Source organism: Oncorhynchus kisutch, linkage group LG20, assembly GCF_002021735.2.
Source record: "Oncorhynchus kisutch isolate 150728-3 linkage group LG20, Okis_V2, whole genome shotgun sequence".
NCBI classification, from domain to species: Eukaryota; Metazoa; Chordata; class Actinopteri; order Salmoniformes; family Salmonidae; genus Oncorhynchus; species Oncorhynchus kisutch.
The window spans coordinates 50,012,104-50,029,771 of NC_034193.2; the positions used below are offsets into that span (position 1 = coordinate 50,012,104).

The 17,668-nt window shown below is 43.5% G+C and overlaps 1 protein-coding gene across 3 annotated transcripts; it reads left to right on the top strand.

Moving 5' to 3' along the window:
* The first annotated feature begins 10,498 nt into the window (after positions 1-10,498).
* On the top strand, positions 10,499-13,442 carry LOC116355535 (chromatin modification-related protein eaf-1-like). 3 transcript variants are annotated; one of them, XM_031799955.1, is made up of 5 exons: positions 10,499-10,643; positions 10,746-10,798; positions 10,931-13,013; positions 13,095-13,131; positions 13,212-13,442. In XM_031799955.1, the coding sequence occupies exons 1-4, from the start codon at positions 10,615-10,617 to the stop codon at positions 13,102-13,104; spliced, it is 2,175 nt and encodes a 724-aa protein (XP_031655815.1). In that variant the 5' UTR covers positions 10,499-10,614; the 3' UTR covers positions 13,105-13,131; positions 13,212-13,442. The 3 variants fall into 3 exon arrangements, with proteins under 3 accessions (XP_031655815.1, XP_031655816.1, XP_031655817.1); XM_031799956.1 differs by having other exon boundaries at positions 10,512-10,643; positions 10,976-13,013; positions 13,212-13,432; XM_031799957.1 differs by lacking the exon at positions 10,746-10,798 and having other exon boundaries at positions 10,543-10,643; positions 13,212-13,440.
* The last annotated feature ends 4,226 nt before the right edge of the window (positions 13,443-17,668 follow it).

Sequence of the window (17,668 nt, forward strand, 5' to 3'; positions counted from 1 at the left end):
TGAGGTTCTTTTAACAGTTAACCGCCGCTTTTTAGGTGCCGGCCTACGCCTTAAACCAGGGGGTCTCTTTTTTGGCCTTCGAGACAATATCATAAGCCCCGAGCCTTCTTGATGCTCCACCTCTGGTGACGCCCTTCGGGTCATAGCATTGGCTACAACCTCACTTACTATATTTTTAGCCGCTGATTTTAAATGTGGTTTGGCTATGCTGAAGCCTCTCTTCATAAACGGTAAAACCATCCTGAAGAGGTTACGGAATATACCTCCTATCCCCGAACCATACATTGTCGGCGCTCCATGATATCCTGGTAGTCCATTACCCACTTGATCCACATAGTATGAAACATAACGGTTAGGGTCGAGCTGATGGTGCTCCATAACACTTTTATTTGTATTATGTTTATAAATATAATACAGCTATTATATATGTAGAGAGGTTTTGGTGGGTCTAAAGTGGAGTTTTACAATCGTTTTACCATAAGTAAATTCAATGTTTTCGTTCTGATCCGTTTTAAGCTCAACCAGAATGTTTTCAATATAGTTCTTGCTGACATGTACGTAGTGCGGCTTGTCATAATTGACAGTGACGATGTCCCCATCCTTGCCGTCTATATGAACTGTTCGCAGGAGGGGCACACAGCTGTCTCCGACCCTTTGATAGGTTATGATGTCGGTATAGACAAATATGTTGTAAAAGCCTGCATGTATATCCGCAGGGAATGGGAATAATTTATCGTTCACATACGTCCATTTATTGGGACCCATCCCCAACATGTAGGATAAATTACCGCTGGTCTTTATACCTCCGTTAGCAGGCCCTGAGATTTGTATCCTTTTATGGATTGGATTGTAGAATAGGAATATTTCCATCTTGTTCAGGGTTAGGTGTTCATTCAACTCTGAGACGATCCTGTCGACGGTTCTATAGAAACCTTTTTTAAGCTTAATAAGTATCGCAGGTTCCGAGAACCTTTTGCAATAAAAATCACGGTCCTTAGCTTTGATATTATACCAACTATGGGGGTATGTAATCTCGCTGAGACCTACTTCCCAAGCCTCTGATAACTCTATAGGCTTTGGAAAATTGGTTGTATACTTCGAACTCTGATTATTACGATATATCTGTGCCGACGCATTACTGGGGAGAGTCAGGTAGAAGCCGCTGTGTTCCATGATGCCCAACTGTGTACACGCGAATGATGCGCTAGTTATCATGACTAGGGGTTTAAATTAAGCCCCGTTGCCTCCACCACATCCTGCTCCAATACCCAACTGTTGAACTTTTGAGGCCAGTTTTTCCAGCGGACCAGTAACCATTTTTTACCCTTTTCTCTCTTCTGATCTAGAATCTCCTCCACGTGAAAGACTTTGTCTTTACCCAACTGGACCTTCTGTAATTCCTTCTCATAAAAAGATCCCTCTATAAGATCCCCGTCATAATCTTTTAATTTGTAGACCGGCGGAATGCGTGGCAGACATTCGGTAACGGTAAACAACTCCGAGCTAAAGCCTTGTTCGTATTTTTTGTTCGAAACACCCCTCAACTTTGATATACGCACCAAGTCACCCACTAGGAATTTAAAAGTCATTTTTTTCTTACGGCGAAGTGGGAACAAACCATACATATTTTTAAAGACTTGAAAAGAGTTTTCCGAAGAGACCTCCGAGGGCTTCATACGTATAGTCTTATGGTAGCTGTGGTTGTACCCGTTTACTAAATCCTGAACTATGTCTGTATATCGGTTGGTGTTGTGAGCTGTAAAATAGCGCCACATCCGCTCTTTCAAAGTCCTATTAAAGCGTTCCACAACCGAAGCTTTCAAATCAGAGCCTGTAGCAAAATGTACTATATTATACTTATTCATTAGCTTCTGAAATGTTTTATTAAAAAATTCTTTTCCGCCATCCGTCTGCACTTTCTTGGGTGCGCCTCCTGCCTTCAAGATCGATTCAAAGGCCCTGGTCACCTCTGCCCCGCTCTTATTTTTTAACACCCTTACATAGGCTAATTTAGAGAAAATATCTATAACCGTTAGCATGTAGCGATTTCCATCATTTTTATCGGCAAGGGACTGCATGTCACATAGATCCGCCTGAAATTGGGATAATGGATGCGTAGAAAAAACTCTATTTCTTGGAAAATGTTTTCTTACAGGTTTATGTAGAGTGTAGGCATCTTGCTCTGATAACCATTCATTCACTTTAGCATCGCTTAACAGACTACCTGTTTCTTCGACTATAGCTCTCTGTAAACGCTCTTTACCCCCATAAGACCCGGGGTTAGAGGGATTATAATATATGTTTTTCAACAGCTGCTCAGCCATCCTTCTTGCCTCTCTGAGGTACAATAACTGTAATGAGCCACTTTCATATAACGACAACATTTCAGTTTGTGAATTTTTATTTTAAGAATGCAACAATTATTACGTATACAGACAATTCAGGATTTGTTGCAAGATACAAGTCCCCGTTTTCTCAACAATCACAGCATGCAACACCCTGTATATATTGTTTAGATTTACAGGTTTGTTTCGCTGAATTTTTAAAACACACACGTCTGATATATAAGTATATAAACAACAAATATGATACACATTCACATTAAAGGGTGGTTCAAACAAATAATGTAAAATCTTAGCCAAAGTTATTTCTAGTTCTTCAGAATCCTCAACAAGCCTTGATACCATATGTGACCATTGTAAACTCTCGCCCGTATGTCGGACATGTTTCATGATTTGCTCCATTTTTAACACACGCTCTACAATAACCCCTGTATTGTGGGTTGTGTAGAACTTTACATTGTTCACTTTATTTTCAATAATCTGATGCATAACATTTGTAAGGTCTCTCAAAAGAAAAAATGTATTTATTCGCTCAAACATCGTAGACACATAGTTACCCATAGCTCTAAATAAACAAAATGTCACTCGGTCTCTTGGGATTTATTGAGCCAGAAAAGCATCACATCAGCCACCACAGCTTCCCTGTATTTGTTGTCGTCCACCAGGGTGTGTCGGATTTCTTTGAGTTTCTCATGGATGAAGATGGCCTCCTTCAGTTCATGTAGGAAGGCTTCGGTTACCCCGTAAACTCTAGGGATAGACGGCGCAATACCCATAGACTCCAGGGCGATGACCAGCGCTGGTATAAAACGGCAGGACCACAGTCTTTTCACCAGCTCCTCAAAATGATTGAAAAAGTAGTATCTAGGAGGGTCGTAGAGGCAAGGATGACGACGCTGGCTGGGATGATTGATCTCACAGCCGATGCATTTTTCTCGTATATATTCGCCAATCACCACGTTTAAAAGTGTAGCTACAGAGGCCTTGATTGTATCCACAAAAATAGTACTGGCCACCCCATCAAACACATCCTCAGGCTGGGTAAATGTCGGGGGTGTCACGGGTCTTGCCAGGGGTGCGTAGAGTGTAGGGCTTCGTGGCATAGAGTCTTTAGTGTCGGGCCCCCATGACGTAGTGGCTTCCTCGTAGATGGTCTGGAGATCCATGGTGTATGCTGAAATGAAGAACTGGCTGCTTTTTTCTTTTTATTGTAGAACAAGGCCATTGGGTATCTGGGGGGGCGGGGTTAAAGCATCCGCTTACTTAGTTTTCTTCTGACGCTGTATCTTCTTGAGGCTCTTTTGCATCGTAATCTTTACGATTCGTATATATTATGCACTTCTTTAAATGAACAAGGCTCTGACGCTGTTGGCTCTGTACAAAGAGAGCATCCAACGGTTGCAACATTTTCAATTCCAGTACATCTCAACTGTTAAAAGGAATAAGCAGACGCAGTCGGGTATCCCCAGTCAGGCTACCACCCCTAAGTTTGTGGTTTCGGATTGCCTCGGTGCCGATATAGAACTCCACGCTGCCGCACGGTCGGCCATTCTTTCTTTGTATTTTCACCCTGTGAAATATTTGTCCTGAGGAGTCAGGGGTACCTTCCCAACGGGTCTCGTGGCCCGTGAACACACTATACCCCTTGGTGATAAGGCTCAGTTCAGGACACACAACCTTGCGAAAAACCGACCAGTCTTCAACACCATATTCCAAGCCTACAGTCTGGTCTGTATATTCTTCTCCTTCATCTACCGTATAGAGGGTCACTCTACAGGCCAGGTAATCAAACCGATACCCCCACTGCTGGCCATTAGACATCAACACTTGATCTGTCAGAGCATTTGCTGGCGGTATTTGGGTTCTATACACATTTAAAAAACGTTTTTTTGGCGCATCATATATTGCTGGTTGATACTTTGCCCTTGCTCTATGGGCAACCCGAGGGCCTGCTTCAGTTGTTACCGTCATCACTGCTTTGGTACCGATCCCAAATTCCATGGTTATTCTTAAGATCTTGTGCACTCTTAAACAGGTATTGTTCAGGCGCTTTATAAGGGGCCTTAACCAACCCAAACCGTGAGAAACAGTAACAGGTTGACCTGACACATGGTCACTTACTCAACCCCACCAACCCCCCTGGGCATGCACCCTTCTACATGACATAGGGTCATAAATCATTACATAGGGTCATAAATCAGGCTTGGGTCATCAATCATTAACGGCCTGTCAAATGGACCCTTACTCAACCCATAGCCCCCACCTAACCAGGCTTGCCTGACCAGAAGACATGCACACGTCATCACTACATAGGGTTCACATAGAGTTCACATAGGTTCACATAGGGTCATCAATCAAAATTTTGACACGTGACATCTACTTTAATCTCTCTAAGGGGGAGTCAAAATCAAAAGTAACAGTATCTGGTGTTGCCACCTGCTGCATTAAGTACTGCTGTGCGTCTCCTCATGGACTGCATCAGATTTGCCAGTTCTTGCTGTCAGATGTTACCCCACTCTTCCACCAAGGCACCTGCAAGTTCCGGACATTTCTAGGGGGAATGACCCTAGCCCTCACCCTCCGATCCAACAGGTCCCAGACGTGCTCAATGGGATTGAGATCCGGGCTCTTCGCCTGCCATGACCGAACACTGACATTCCTGTCTTGCAGGAAATCACGCACAGAACGAGCAGTATGGCTGGTGGCATTGTCATGCTGGAGGGTCATGTCAGGATGAGCCTGCAGGAAGGTTACCACATAAGGGAGGAGGACATAACACACAGTGTTGAGATTGCCTGCAGTGACAAGCTACAGTGCCTTGCGAAAGTATTCGGCCCCCTTGAACTTTGCGACCTTTTGCCACATTTCTGGCTTCGAACATAAAGATATAAAACTGTATTTGTTTGTGAAGAATCAACAAGTGGGACACAATCATGAAGTGGAACGACATTTATTGGATATTTCAAACTTTTTTAACAAATCAAAAACTGAAAAATTGGGCGCGCAAAATTATTCAGCCCCTTTACTTTCAGAGCAGCAAACTCTCTCCAGAAGTTCAGTGAGGATCTTTGAATGATCCAATGTTGACCTAAATGACTAATGATGATAAATACAATCCACCTGTGTGTAATCAAGTTTCCGTTTAAATGCACCTGCACTGTGATAGTCTCAGAGGTCCGTTAAAAGCGCAGAGAGCATCATGAAGAACAAGGAACACACCAGGCAGGTCCGAGATACTGTTGTGAAGAAGTTTAAAGCCGGATTTGGATACAAAAAGATTTCCCAAGCTTTAAACATCCCAAGGAGCACTGTGCAAGCGATAATATTGAAATGGAAGGAGTATCAGACCACTGCAAATCTACCAAGACCTGGCTGTCCCTCTAAACTTTCAGCTCATACAAGGAGAAGACTGATCAGAGATGCAGCCAAGAGGCCCATGATCACTCTGGATGAACTGCAGAGTTCTACAGCTGAGGTGGGAGACTCTGTCCATAGGACAACAATCAGTCGTATATTGCACAAATCTGGCCTTTATGGAAGAAGAAAGCCATTTCTTAAAGATATCCATAAAAAGCGTTGTTTAAAGTTTGCCACAAGCCACCTGGGAGACACACCAAACATGTGGAAGAAGGTGCTCTGGTCAGATGAAACCAAAATTGAACTTTTTGGCATCAATGCAAAACTTTATGTTTGGCGTAAAAGCAACACAGCCCATCAACCTGAACACACCATCCCCACTGTCAAACATGGTGGTGGCACATCATGGTTTGGGCCTGCTTTTCTTCAGCAGGGACAGGGAAGATGGTTAAAATTGATGGGAAGATGGATGGAGCCAAATACAGGACCATTCTGGAAGAAAACCTGATGGAGTCTGCAAAAGACCTGAGATTGGGACGGAGATTTGTCTTCCAACAAGACAATGATCCAAAACATAAAGCAAAATCTACAATGGAATGGTTCAAAAATAAACATATCCAGGTGTTAGAATGGCCAAGTCAAAGTCCAGACCTGAATCCAATCGAGAATCTGTGGAAAGAATTGAAAACTGCTGTTCACAAATGCTCTCCATCCAACCTCACTGAGCTCGAGCTGTTTTGCAAGGAGGAATGGGAAAAAATGTCAGTCTCTCGATGTGCAAAACTGATAGAGACATACCCCAAGCGACTTACAGCTGTAATCGCAGCAAAAGGTGGCGCTACAAAGTATTAACTTAAGGGGGCTGAATAATTTTGCACGCCCAATTTTTCCGTTTTTGATTTGTTAAAAAAGTTTGAAATATCCAATAAATGTCGTTCCACTTCATGATTGTGTCCCACTTGTTGATTCTTCACAAAAAAATACAGTTTTATATCTTTATGTTTGAAGCCTGAAATGTGGCAAAAGGTCGCAAAGTTCAAGGGGGCCGAATACTTTCGCAAGGCACTGTAAATCCGATGATGCTGTGACACACCGCCCCAGCACATAACGGACCCTCCACCTCCAAATCGATCCCGCTCCAGAGTACAGGCCTCTGTGTAACACTCATTCCTTCAATGATAAATGCGAATCCGCGACTCGTCAGTGAAGAGCACTTTTTGCCAGTCCTGTCTGGTCCAGCGACGCTGGGATTGTGGCCATAGGCGACGTTGTTGCCGGTGATGTCTGGTGAGGACCTGCTTTACAACAAGCCTACAAGACCTCAGTCCAGCCTCTCTCAGCCTATTGCGGACAGTCTGAGCACTGATGGAGGGATTGTGCGTTCCTGGTGTTTATCATTTTTGATTTATTTCACCTTTATTTAACCAGGTAAGCTAGTTGAGAACAAGTCCTCATTTACAACTGTGACCTGGCCAAGACAAAGCAAAGCAGTGCGACACAAACAACAACATGGAATAAACAAGCGTACAGTCAATAACACAATAGAAAAAAAGGAAGTCTATATACAGTGTGTGCAAATGGCGTGGGGAGGTAAGGAAATAAATAGGCCATAGTAGTGAAGTAATTACAGTTTAGCAAATTAACACTGGAGTGATAGATGAGCAGATGATGATGTGCAAGTAGAAAAACTGGTGTGCAAAAGAGCAGAAAAGTAAATAAAAACAATATGGGGATGAGGTAGGTAGATTGGGTGGGCTATTTACATATGGGTTATGTACACCTGCAGCGATCTGTTAGCTGCTCAGATAGCTGATGTTTAAAGTTAGTGAGGGAAATATAGGTCTCCAGCTTCAGCGATTTTTGCAATTCATTCCAGTCATTGGCAGCAGAGAACTGAAAGGAAAGGCTACACTTGCGTTTAAGAGCAGTTGGAGGCCACGGAAGGAGAGTTGTATTGCATTGAAGCTCGTCTGGAGGTTAGTTAACACAGTGTCCAAGGAGGGGCCAGAAGTATACAGAATGGTGTCGTCTGCGTAGAGGTGGATCAGAGATTCACCAGCAGCAAGAGCAACATCATTGATGTATACAGAAAAGAGAGTCTGCTCGAGAATTGAACCCTGTGGCACACCCATAGAGACTGTCAGAGATCCGGACAACAGGCCCTCCGATTTGACACACTGAACTCTATCAGAGAAGTAGTTGGTAAACCAGGCGAGGCAATCATTTGAGAAACCAAGGCTGTTGCAACTGACTGACCTCAGTAGGTTAATAGGGCCTGGAGGGTCTAACAGAGAAAGAAGAATTGGAAACTGTCTTCAGAAAAAAATAACCGTTGAGGATTTCAAATGCAATCGAAAAGAAACAACAAATACAATAGAATATGATGCAGTATAATTCAATACATATTTGTGTATTTTCATGCAAATTCTACATTTAAGTGCAGAAAACAAAAACATGTGTATTTCAGTATCTGGGTTATAATACAAATTGTATTATTTGACAGTATTTTGAAATACTTATTTAATACATTGGAGTGTAAATTTGTGTGTGATTTTGAGTTTTTCAAACACTTTCCAAGTGTATTTCCAAATACATAACATTTAACTACTTATCTTTTCAAATAAAATATCAGAATACTTACTTTGAATGTATGTGAAATTACTGTGGCAGATTTAAGGGGGTTGGAGATATATGCATAGCTATCTAAACAGTTGTAATCGAGTTTATATGTTTGTGGATGTGTACTGCAATCAAAGTTGAGACAACATTGGGAAAAAAATGCTTCCACATAGTAGGATAGACGGTCAGAGGATGATGAGATGGGTTGTTGTCTTTTATTTCATCCACATGAGGGAGACATTTTATGGAGATAGTGGGCACCTTCGAGCTGATCACTATTGTCAAGTTGGTGACAATTGTTGGTCACCGCTGTCGTGTCTTTGGCTATGCCGGATTAATTGCTATGACATGCTATTCTATAAAATAATTTCTCCGTAATTAATATCAACTGATTGAGCTAATCATGTAAATGTAATTAACTAGAGAGTCGGGCACCACAAAATAATATTTATAGAGCTGTTATCTTCCAAATAAACTCCTAAAGATTTAGTAATATTTTACATCAATAGTAGTCAACATTAATTGTCATCTTATTTCAGTCTCATAATCTTAAAGTTGTAAATTCTTGGTTATCTGCAAGAATCCTGGCTAACAAGTTGAATCAGCAATACAAAATTGGGTTTAATTATTTATTGAATAAATACCTAACTAATCACACAGAATCACACATACACATAATTAAATCATAACTTGATTACAAATTGCCGTCATAAAGGAAAACGTCCCTAGTGGGCGGAACAGATATGACTGCTTGTTACACAAAGGAAAAGGGGCTGGGTTTGAGCGAAAGAGCGGGAGACTGGAACAAAGGCGAAGCTGTGCTATCGTAAATACAGTATCGTATGCATTCTAAATTACCGCCCATTTGGAAACGGAAAATGCAATAAATATTTACTCTGAGCAGTGCTTCAGTAGGTTGGTGGTAAATGGAAGACCGCGTTGCCAAACCGAGTCCTCTGTCCTGTGAGTTTATATGTCGACTGCATGAACTTTACAAAAATCTACAGAAATTCTACAAGAAACTCAAAGTTTCTGCAATTGCTCTTCACCAACTTCATCCTGCAGCCATCACCTGTCATGTGGGGGCTCCATTGTCAACCAATCACTAGTGTTTTTGTTTAACCCACACAAACAAAAACATGACTGAAACAGGAACCAATTTGCTGCAGTTAATGTGTAGCCTACAGTGCATAAATGAATGATGTGATTGAGGCTCTCTCTCATTTATTGATTGTATAATGTACACATAAATTATTTCAGTTTGTGAGTGGGTGTTAGAGACATGGTTTTTTTTACATTATAAAGGAAGCCTTGTATAAACAATGGCAACACTGCCATGGTGATCTGAGCCTTGCTGTTGGAAGACTTGACATTAGTATCCGAATTTCGGTTGTCGCAGATGCACCTCTCCTGACTTTACTTCTTGACTTTGGTCTACAGTCAGTTGCTTTAGCCTTACCACTCAAACGAGCCCTACTATATGTTTGCCTCTGAAAAATTAAAGACTCAGATCATCAAAAGCATAACATGAGTGTTTAATTGGTGTCTGTCTGAAATCAGAATTAGTCTAAGATGTTGCACTTTGTGCAAATGAAACTGTAATCCATTTAATGTTGCTATGCTGAATGAAACACACGGTTTAAAAGAAGGCATGTGTAAAATAATGGTGCCTAACTGCTTATTCAGCCTCTAATCTTTAAATGAACCAAGTGAATTTTGTACAAGCAATAACTTAAACTGATCAATGTAGTGCCAAGACAAAAATGTGTTTCCTACTTTAGAGCAGGGGTGTCAAACTCAGTCCATGGAAGGCCTAGTGTCTGTAGGTTTTTGTTTTTTCCTACAAGGAAGGAGCAAAAACCCACAGGAACTCCATTAGAGAATCAACCACACCTGAGTACATTTCTGAATTCCAAATCAACCCCTAGCCCAACCACTTAGTCACTTATGGGCATTTGAAACGATCCGAAAGTTTATAGCAATATGGTAATTGCTTCACCTTGACTTCTGATAGGCTGGATGCAATTGTGGCCATATTGCTTATACCTTTTCAATCATTTCTGATTCACAGACGTGTTTAGTCCAGGGTGTAGGATTTAGCGGTCAATTTGGAATTAGGAATCAAATGTAGTTCAGGGACTTACAGCTGTCCTTAATTAGCCAATGACATTAGAAGGGTCTGGGATTTGTTTAAAAGGAGCAACCAAAAATCCTGCCAGATACAGCAAAAGGGATATTAAACTAGGGCTTATATCGGCCATTAGTTCTGATTACTGGTGAAGTTTCGAGGCGCAAAATGGCCGTGATGATTGGAATCGCTGTCAGGTATCTTTTTAAGTATTGATTTAGTTTGTTTCCCTTGTCCTTCAGGTGTCACAGGTAGCTATGTTTATAACACATGTTTTTATTTTATATATATTTTTTTAGAGTTTCTTGGTTTTGTTGCCTGCTAATTGGTGGGATAACCTGTTCTACATCAAGTGAGTTTCTACACATTAATTTCAAGTAACAGTTGCGGTTCCAATTACTTCCAAGGCTGGCATTTTACTTTGTTTCTAACCAAGGTGATGGCTATCATGCACCAGGTTCTGATGCAGTATGTCTCTATGCAGGCTCACTTAGGTCTAAAGGATATGGAAAATACATCTCTCCAACAGCTCAATTGCAAGCGCAGCTGACCGAAGAGCAACAGAAACATCTGGCCTCCATCCTGCAAAAGCAACTGGCCCCCATGCCCCAGGCACCTCAGAAAATGTGGTATCCAACTCAAATGCCCCAGCAGGAAAAGCAACCAGCTACTGGGCCTCAGCAGCAGACGGAACTGACCACCATGCCCCAGAAGCAACAGGCTCCAATGGATATACCGCAGAAACAACCAACAGCTATGCCCCAGCAAACATGGTATCCAGCTCAAATACAGCAGAAGCAACCGGCCACCATTCACCAGCAAGTGTGGCATCCAGCTCAATTGCCCCAGCAGCAAAAGCAACCAGCTACTGAACCTCAGCAGCAGAAGGAACCGGCCGCCATAAGCCAGCAACCTCAGCAAGTGTTGCATCCAGCTCTAAAGCCGCAGAAGCAACCGACTGCCATGCCCCAGCAAGTGTGGTATCCAGCTCAAAAGCCCCAGCAGCAGAATCAACCCGCCGCTGAACCTCAGCAGCAGATTGATCTGACCTCCATGCCCCAGCCTCAGCAAATGTGGCATCCAGCTCAATTTCCCCAGGAGCAACCAGTCCCTATGCGTCAACTGCAGAAGGATCTGACCGCCATTCCACCACAACTGTGGCATTCCGCTCAAATGCCCCAGCTGCATAAGCAACCGGCTGCCATGCTTCAGCAAGTGTGGCAACTGGCCCCCATTCCCCAGCAGCCTCATGATGTGTGGTATCCAGCTAAAATGGTCCAGAAGCAACGAGCCGCTGCAACTCGGCGGCAGAAGGTACTGACCACCATGCCTCAGCAAGTGTGGTATCCAGCTCAAATGCCCCAGGAGCAGAAGCAACCGGCCACCATAACGCAGCAAGAGTTGCATCCAGTGCACCTTCCCCAGCAGCATCAGGAACCGGCCACCATACCCCAGCAAGTGAGATATCCAGGTCAAATGCCCCAGAAGCATCTGGCCTCCATGCCTCTGCCGCAGAAGCAACCGACCGCCATGCCCCAGCAAGAGTGGCATCCAGCTCAAATGCTGCAGACGCAACTGGCCCCAATGCCTATCCTGCAGAAACAACCAACAGCTATACTCCAGCAAGCATGGTATCCAGCTCAAATGTCCCAGCAGCAGAAACAACCAGCCCCAATGCCTCAACCGCAGAAGGAACAGGCCACCCTGCCCCCGCAAGTGTGGCATCCAGCTCAAATGCCACAGCAGCAAAAGCAACCAGCTACTGAAACTCGGCAGCAAATTGAACCGACCGCCATGCCCCAGCCACCTCAGCAAGTGTGGCATCCAAATCAATTTCCTCAGGAGCAGAAGCAACCAGCCCCTTTGCATCTACCGCAGAAGGAACTGACTGCCATACCCCAACAACTGTGGCAAACGGCTCAAATGCCCCAGCAGCATAAGCAACCGGCTGCCATGATTCAGCAAGTGTGGCATCTGGCACAGAAGCAACCGGCCCCTATGCCCCAGCAGCCTCACGACGTGTGGTATCCAGCTAAAATGGTCCAGAAGCAACAAGTCGCTGCACTGACCGCCATGCCGCAGACGCATCAGCAAGTGTGGCATCCAGCTCAATCTCCGCAGAAGCAACCGGCATCCACCCCTCTACCGCAGGAGCAGCCGCCCGCCGTATCCCAGCAAGTGTGGTATCCAGCTCAAATGTCCCAGCAGCGGAAGCTACACACTGCCATGCCACAGCAGCAACTGACCGCCATGCCACAGCAATTATGGCATGTAGCTCAAATGACCCAGAAGCAACTGTCCCCAATGTCTCAGCAGAAGCACTACCAAAGCACTGAAGATGGTGCCTCTGGTAGCGCTCAGGCCAGCATCGTTGAACAGTCGGGTGTCATCCCAAGCTATTCCTACAGTTCCAAATCGCACTACGAGAATGGCAGAGCTGTCTCTTCCCAAATCAGCTACACTCCTAGGGAGGCTATTTCTGTTGACAGTGGAAATGCTCCCAAGGACGGTTATGTTAGCTTTGGTGCACTGAGCATATATCCACCACTAGTGAAGGATTCTGCAAGGTAATGGTTCACTTTAACCTGCTCTGAACTTTGCTCTCTGAATTTGAAGTCCTTTTTTACTAATCATATATCTATCAACAGGAAAATGTAATGGATTCATCCTCTAGAAGCTCTAATGGTGAGAATTGTTTTTTACATTGGTTACTTAACATTCTGTGTTGCTGACACTGCATTTCTTTCTGCTTTTGTTTCGACCAGGACGTTGCTGGTGCTCTTGCTACTCTAGTGTTATGGAATACATCAACAATTTTACTTTCAAAAATGCCTTGTCTCTTTGAAATAATGATTCTCGTGTCCATTGCTTGCAACTTGAGAACAGGTGGTGTGCAGTCTTGTAAAAATGACTGTTCAGTTAATTCTTTGGTTGTTCATCTTTTACCTTTGCTACTGGTTGTTCAAAATAAAAGCTTGGGTCTACATAAGAGCATTTGTGAAGGGGTGAGTTGTCAAATGTTCATCATATGTTCATACTTTAGATGTAGGCATGCATTGTATACAGTGAGACTGTCCTCAACCTCAGTGTAAGTTGTTGGTGAGTCAATTAACATATAGGAAATAGTTTTTAGATGGTCAGACCATGACTCATTTAGCTATTAGAATTGAGTGAACTTTATGTTTTCAAACTTGCATTTGGCCTTATACTATAGTCCACACCACAAATGGCAAAGAGTCAAATCAGTTTAGAAGGCTTTCGACTCTGTCAATTACCACATTCTTAGTGGCAGACTCAACAGCCTTTGTTTCTCAAATGATTGCCTCGCCTGGTTCACCAACTATTTCTCTGATATAGAGTTCGGTGTGTCAAATCGGAGGGCTTGTTGTCCGGACCTCTTGCAGTCTCTATGGGGGTGCCACAGGGTTCAATTCTCGGGCCGACTCTTCTCTGTATATATCAAAGATGTCTCTCTCGCTGCTGGTGATTCTCTGATCCACCTCTCTGCAGACGACACCATTCTGTATACTTCTGGCCCTTTGGACACTTAACTAACCTCCAGATGAGCTTCAATGCCATACAACTCTCCTTCCGTGGCCTCCAACTGCTCTTAAACGCAAGTAAAACTAAATGCATGCTCTTCAACCGCTCACTGCCCGCACCTGCCCGCTTGTCCAGCATCACTACTCTGGACGGTTCTGACTTAGAATATGTGGACAACTACAAATACCTAGGTGTCTGGCTAGGCTGTAAAATCTCCTTCCAGACTCTCATTAAGCATCTCCAATCCAATATTAAATCTAGAATCCGCTTCCTATTTCGCAAGAAAGCCTCGTTCACTCATGCTGCCAAACATACCCTGGTAAAACTGACTATCCTACCGATCCCTGACTTTGATGTCATCTATAAAATAGCCTCCATCACTCTACTCAACAAATGTGATGCAGTCTATCACAGTGCCATCCGTTTTGTCACAAGCCCCATTTATCACCCACCACTGCGACCTGTACACTCTCGTTGGCTGGCCATCGCTTCATACTCGTCGCCAAACCCACTGTTTCCAAGTCTTTGCTAGGTAAAGCTCCACCTTATCTCAGCTCACTGGTCACCGTAACACCCACCCTTAGCACGCGCTCCAGCAGGTATATCTCACTGGTCACCCCCGAAGCCAATTCCTACAGCCTTTCCTTCCAGTTCTCTGCTGCTAATGACTGGAACAAACTGCAAAAATCACTGAAGCTGGAGATATCTCCCTCACTAGCTTTAAGCACCAGCTGTCAGAGCAGTTCACAGATCACTGCACCTGTACATAGCCCATCTGTAAACAGCCCATCCAACTACCTCGTCCCCATACTGTATTTATTTATTTATCTTGCTCCTTTGCAACCCAGTATCTACTTGCAGATTCACCTTCTGCACATCTACCATTCCAGTGTCTAATTGTTATATTGTAATTACTTCACCACCATGGCCTATTTATTGCATTACCTCCCTTATCTTACCTCATTTGCACTCACTGTATACAGATTTGTCTTTTTTCTAATGTATTATTGTCTGTACGTTTATTTATCCCATGTGTATCTGTGGTTTTTTGTCGCACTGCTTTGCTTTATCTTGGCCAGGTCGCAGTTGTAAATGAGAACTTGTTCTCAACTGGCCAAACTAACTGGTTAAATAAAAAAAAGAAGTACATTTTTCTAAACCAAGTATTGTTGGTGAAACTATGTAGTTCGATGATATGAGAACTCATACCTTAAATGGATCCATTCAAGTTCCAATGATGAAGCTGGTAAGGCACTAGCAGGGAAGCTTAGCTAGCATTGTGTCACATGGAACTAACAAATGTTAGAAATTGGATATGTAGACGGGCGAGTCGGTCAAGGATCGATTCAGACAAGGTGGTAAATTGTATGACAAGCAACAGTTTATTCAGAGTGAAGATATCTAGAACAGCGTAATTACGGCTCTCCCGCTGGTTCGTACGGAACTGCAGACAAAGAGACCGATACAATCAGTACACCACTTATATATAGAACAGAAAGTAGGTTGATTCTGGAAGATCGGATCTTTGGATTGGTTCAGCTGGGGTGTAGTCTGTAGTCTTCCGCCATTGGCTCAGTTGTCTGTCCGTCATCGTAGAATCCTCTTCGGGCACACAATGTTCAGCTACAAAGGAGATTGTGTGTGTGCGCTGGTTTTGGCCAGTTAGTGTAATGCGGGAGCTATCCTGTAGGGGACCCCACAGGCTTTACTTTGAGTTGTAGCCCTGTATTAACAATAGTTTGGTCACCTGCATAAGAAATAGCATTTCTCTACAAAACCCTCTCTTCACGTCTCACCAGAGACGTGACACAACCTAACTGGATCCAGACACAAAGAGAAACTTCTCCCAAGGGGACTATGAAATAAGGCACGGTATTAAACAGAAATAGATATATATGTATTACCATCATCACACCCCCAAGGGTGTGAACAAAAATTCAGCAATGAATCATATAACAGTCACAGAGTTTAAAATACCTTCATGTCAAAAGAGAACAGCTCATTCAAAAACATAACAAAAGAAAATGGTGTGAAATTTAAGTCCCCCTTTTGACACCCACAAGGGTGTCACTTAGCAAAAACAGGATAACACTTTATTGTTTATTGACATGTAAGATACAGAATAAAACTTTGGTCATGGAAAACAGTAAAGCATAGCAAAGCATTATTATAAACCATCTGGTCCTCTCAGCTACTCCTATCCTGCACCAGTTGGGCTTCATGCCACCCAGGGACTCGAAACCTTCACAACAGGGAGAACAAACATACTGGAAAGAAAATCTATCATAAAAATGTATAACAAGGAACTGTGGTGGTGTAAGATTTATTCTACTACCTCACCCACAGCATACCATGGGTCATCCTCAGTCAGTCTCATCCTCCCCTGAAAGCATGCTTCAGTATCAGCATCTCCAACTGGAGCATCAAGCAAAGGCATCATCATGCCTGAAGCCTTCACCACATCTGTAACAGACTTCTTAAAACACGGTATGATGCAAGCAGCACACCACATCAATAACAAAAATACAAAAATTAGGGTCAGAAATCCAGTAACCACCATTCTAGTGTACTTACCAAAACCGGCTCCCACCCAAGAGAACAGGCCAGACTCCTCCACCCCCGCCATGGTCCTCATCTCAGCAGATAGTGCATCATGTGCATCAAGCCCACTAAGGGCCTTAGATATACTACCATCTGGACTGGTGTTATTAGGAATATACGTGCAACATTGTTCACCGAACATCTTGCATACGCCCCCCTGACTGGCAAGAAGCATATCCAAAGCAAGTCTATTCTGTCTGGCAACCCTAGATGTGGCCTCAAACTGTTCAGACATACCAGTGAGTGCATCACGGGGGTAATTAACAAAACGCTGTTGATCATAGTAGATGTAATGAATCCATGCAGTCTGTCTTGCATCCACTATGGCTGGACCTATAATCCATCATTCCTGCCCAAGGCCTGAAGCTCATGAGGAACCCCCACTGGCACTCCCAACAGGTTAGTGTGTATGTCAACTACATCCTCTGTCCATGGAGCACTACTTCTATGTCTCCCATGGGATGGAATGTTTTCAGGTCCCCTGGATACAGAACCCAACAGCTGTTCAGCAGTAACATCAACAATGGTCAGTGGAATTATCAAACTGGTCAGAGCACACGTACCTTGCCAGTCTCCTCTAAGAATGGGTCTCAGCACTCTTTTGGGTCCACAGATCCACCACACATCAGCCAGACCACTAGTTTGGTTTAGGCCTGTAACTGGCCAAGTGGAATTAATGGTTATGTTACTACTGCAATCAGCTTCAGGCAATCTCCCATAATCAATGCCATTACCTGTACCCGTGATGCAACTGTAATTGCCCCCATATGCTCTAACACCCCAAGGGGCCCGATGAGGAGGTACTGTAGGAAACACAAGGCTCAAAGAGGAACAGAGAGTTGAATTGGCCTCAACCAGGTAAAAACCTCTCAGAATACACAACCACCCCTCTCCTTCTCCTATAGCAAATGGGTGTGTAGCCAGAACAGGTCTTATCATGACCAATGTTTCATGTAACTCATGCAGTCCTTTCTTTTCAGGGTCTTAACTGTATACCTCATATAAGACAGCCACAAATTGTCCCTACCAATAACACCAGTCTCAGTGCCTAATTGATCAATAGCTGAATAGTCTCTAA

Excerpts from the sequence above, each read along its gene's own strand:
- LOC116355535 (XM_031799955.1), top strand. The coding sequence starts at position 10,615 with ATGGCCGTGATGATTGGAATCGCTGTCAG. Across the intron at positions 10,644-10,745 it reads ATGATTGGAATCGCTGTCAG|AGTTTCTTGGTTTTGTTGCC; the intron begins GTATCTTTTTAA and ends ATATTTTTTTAG. Across the intron at positions 10,799-10,930 it reads GATAACCTGTTCTACATCAA|GCTCACTTAGGTCTAAAGGA; the intron begins GTGAGTTTCTAC and ends GTCTCTATGCAG.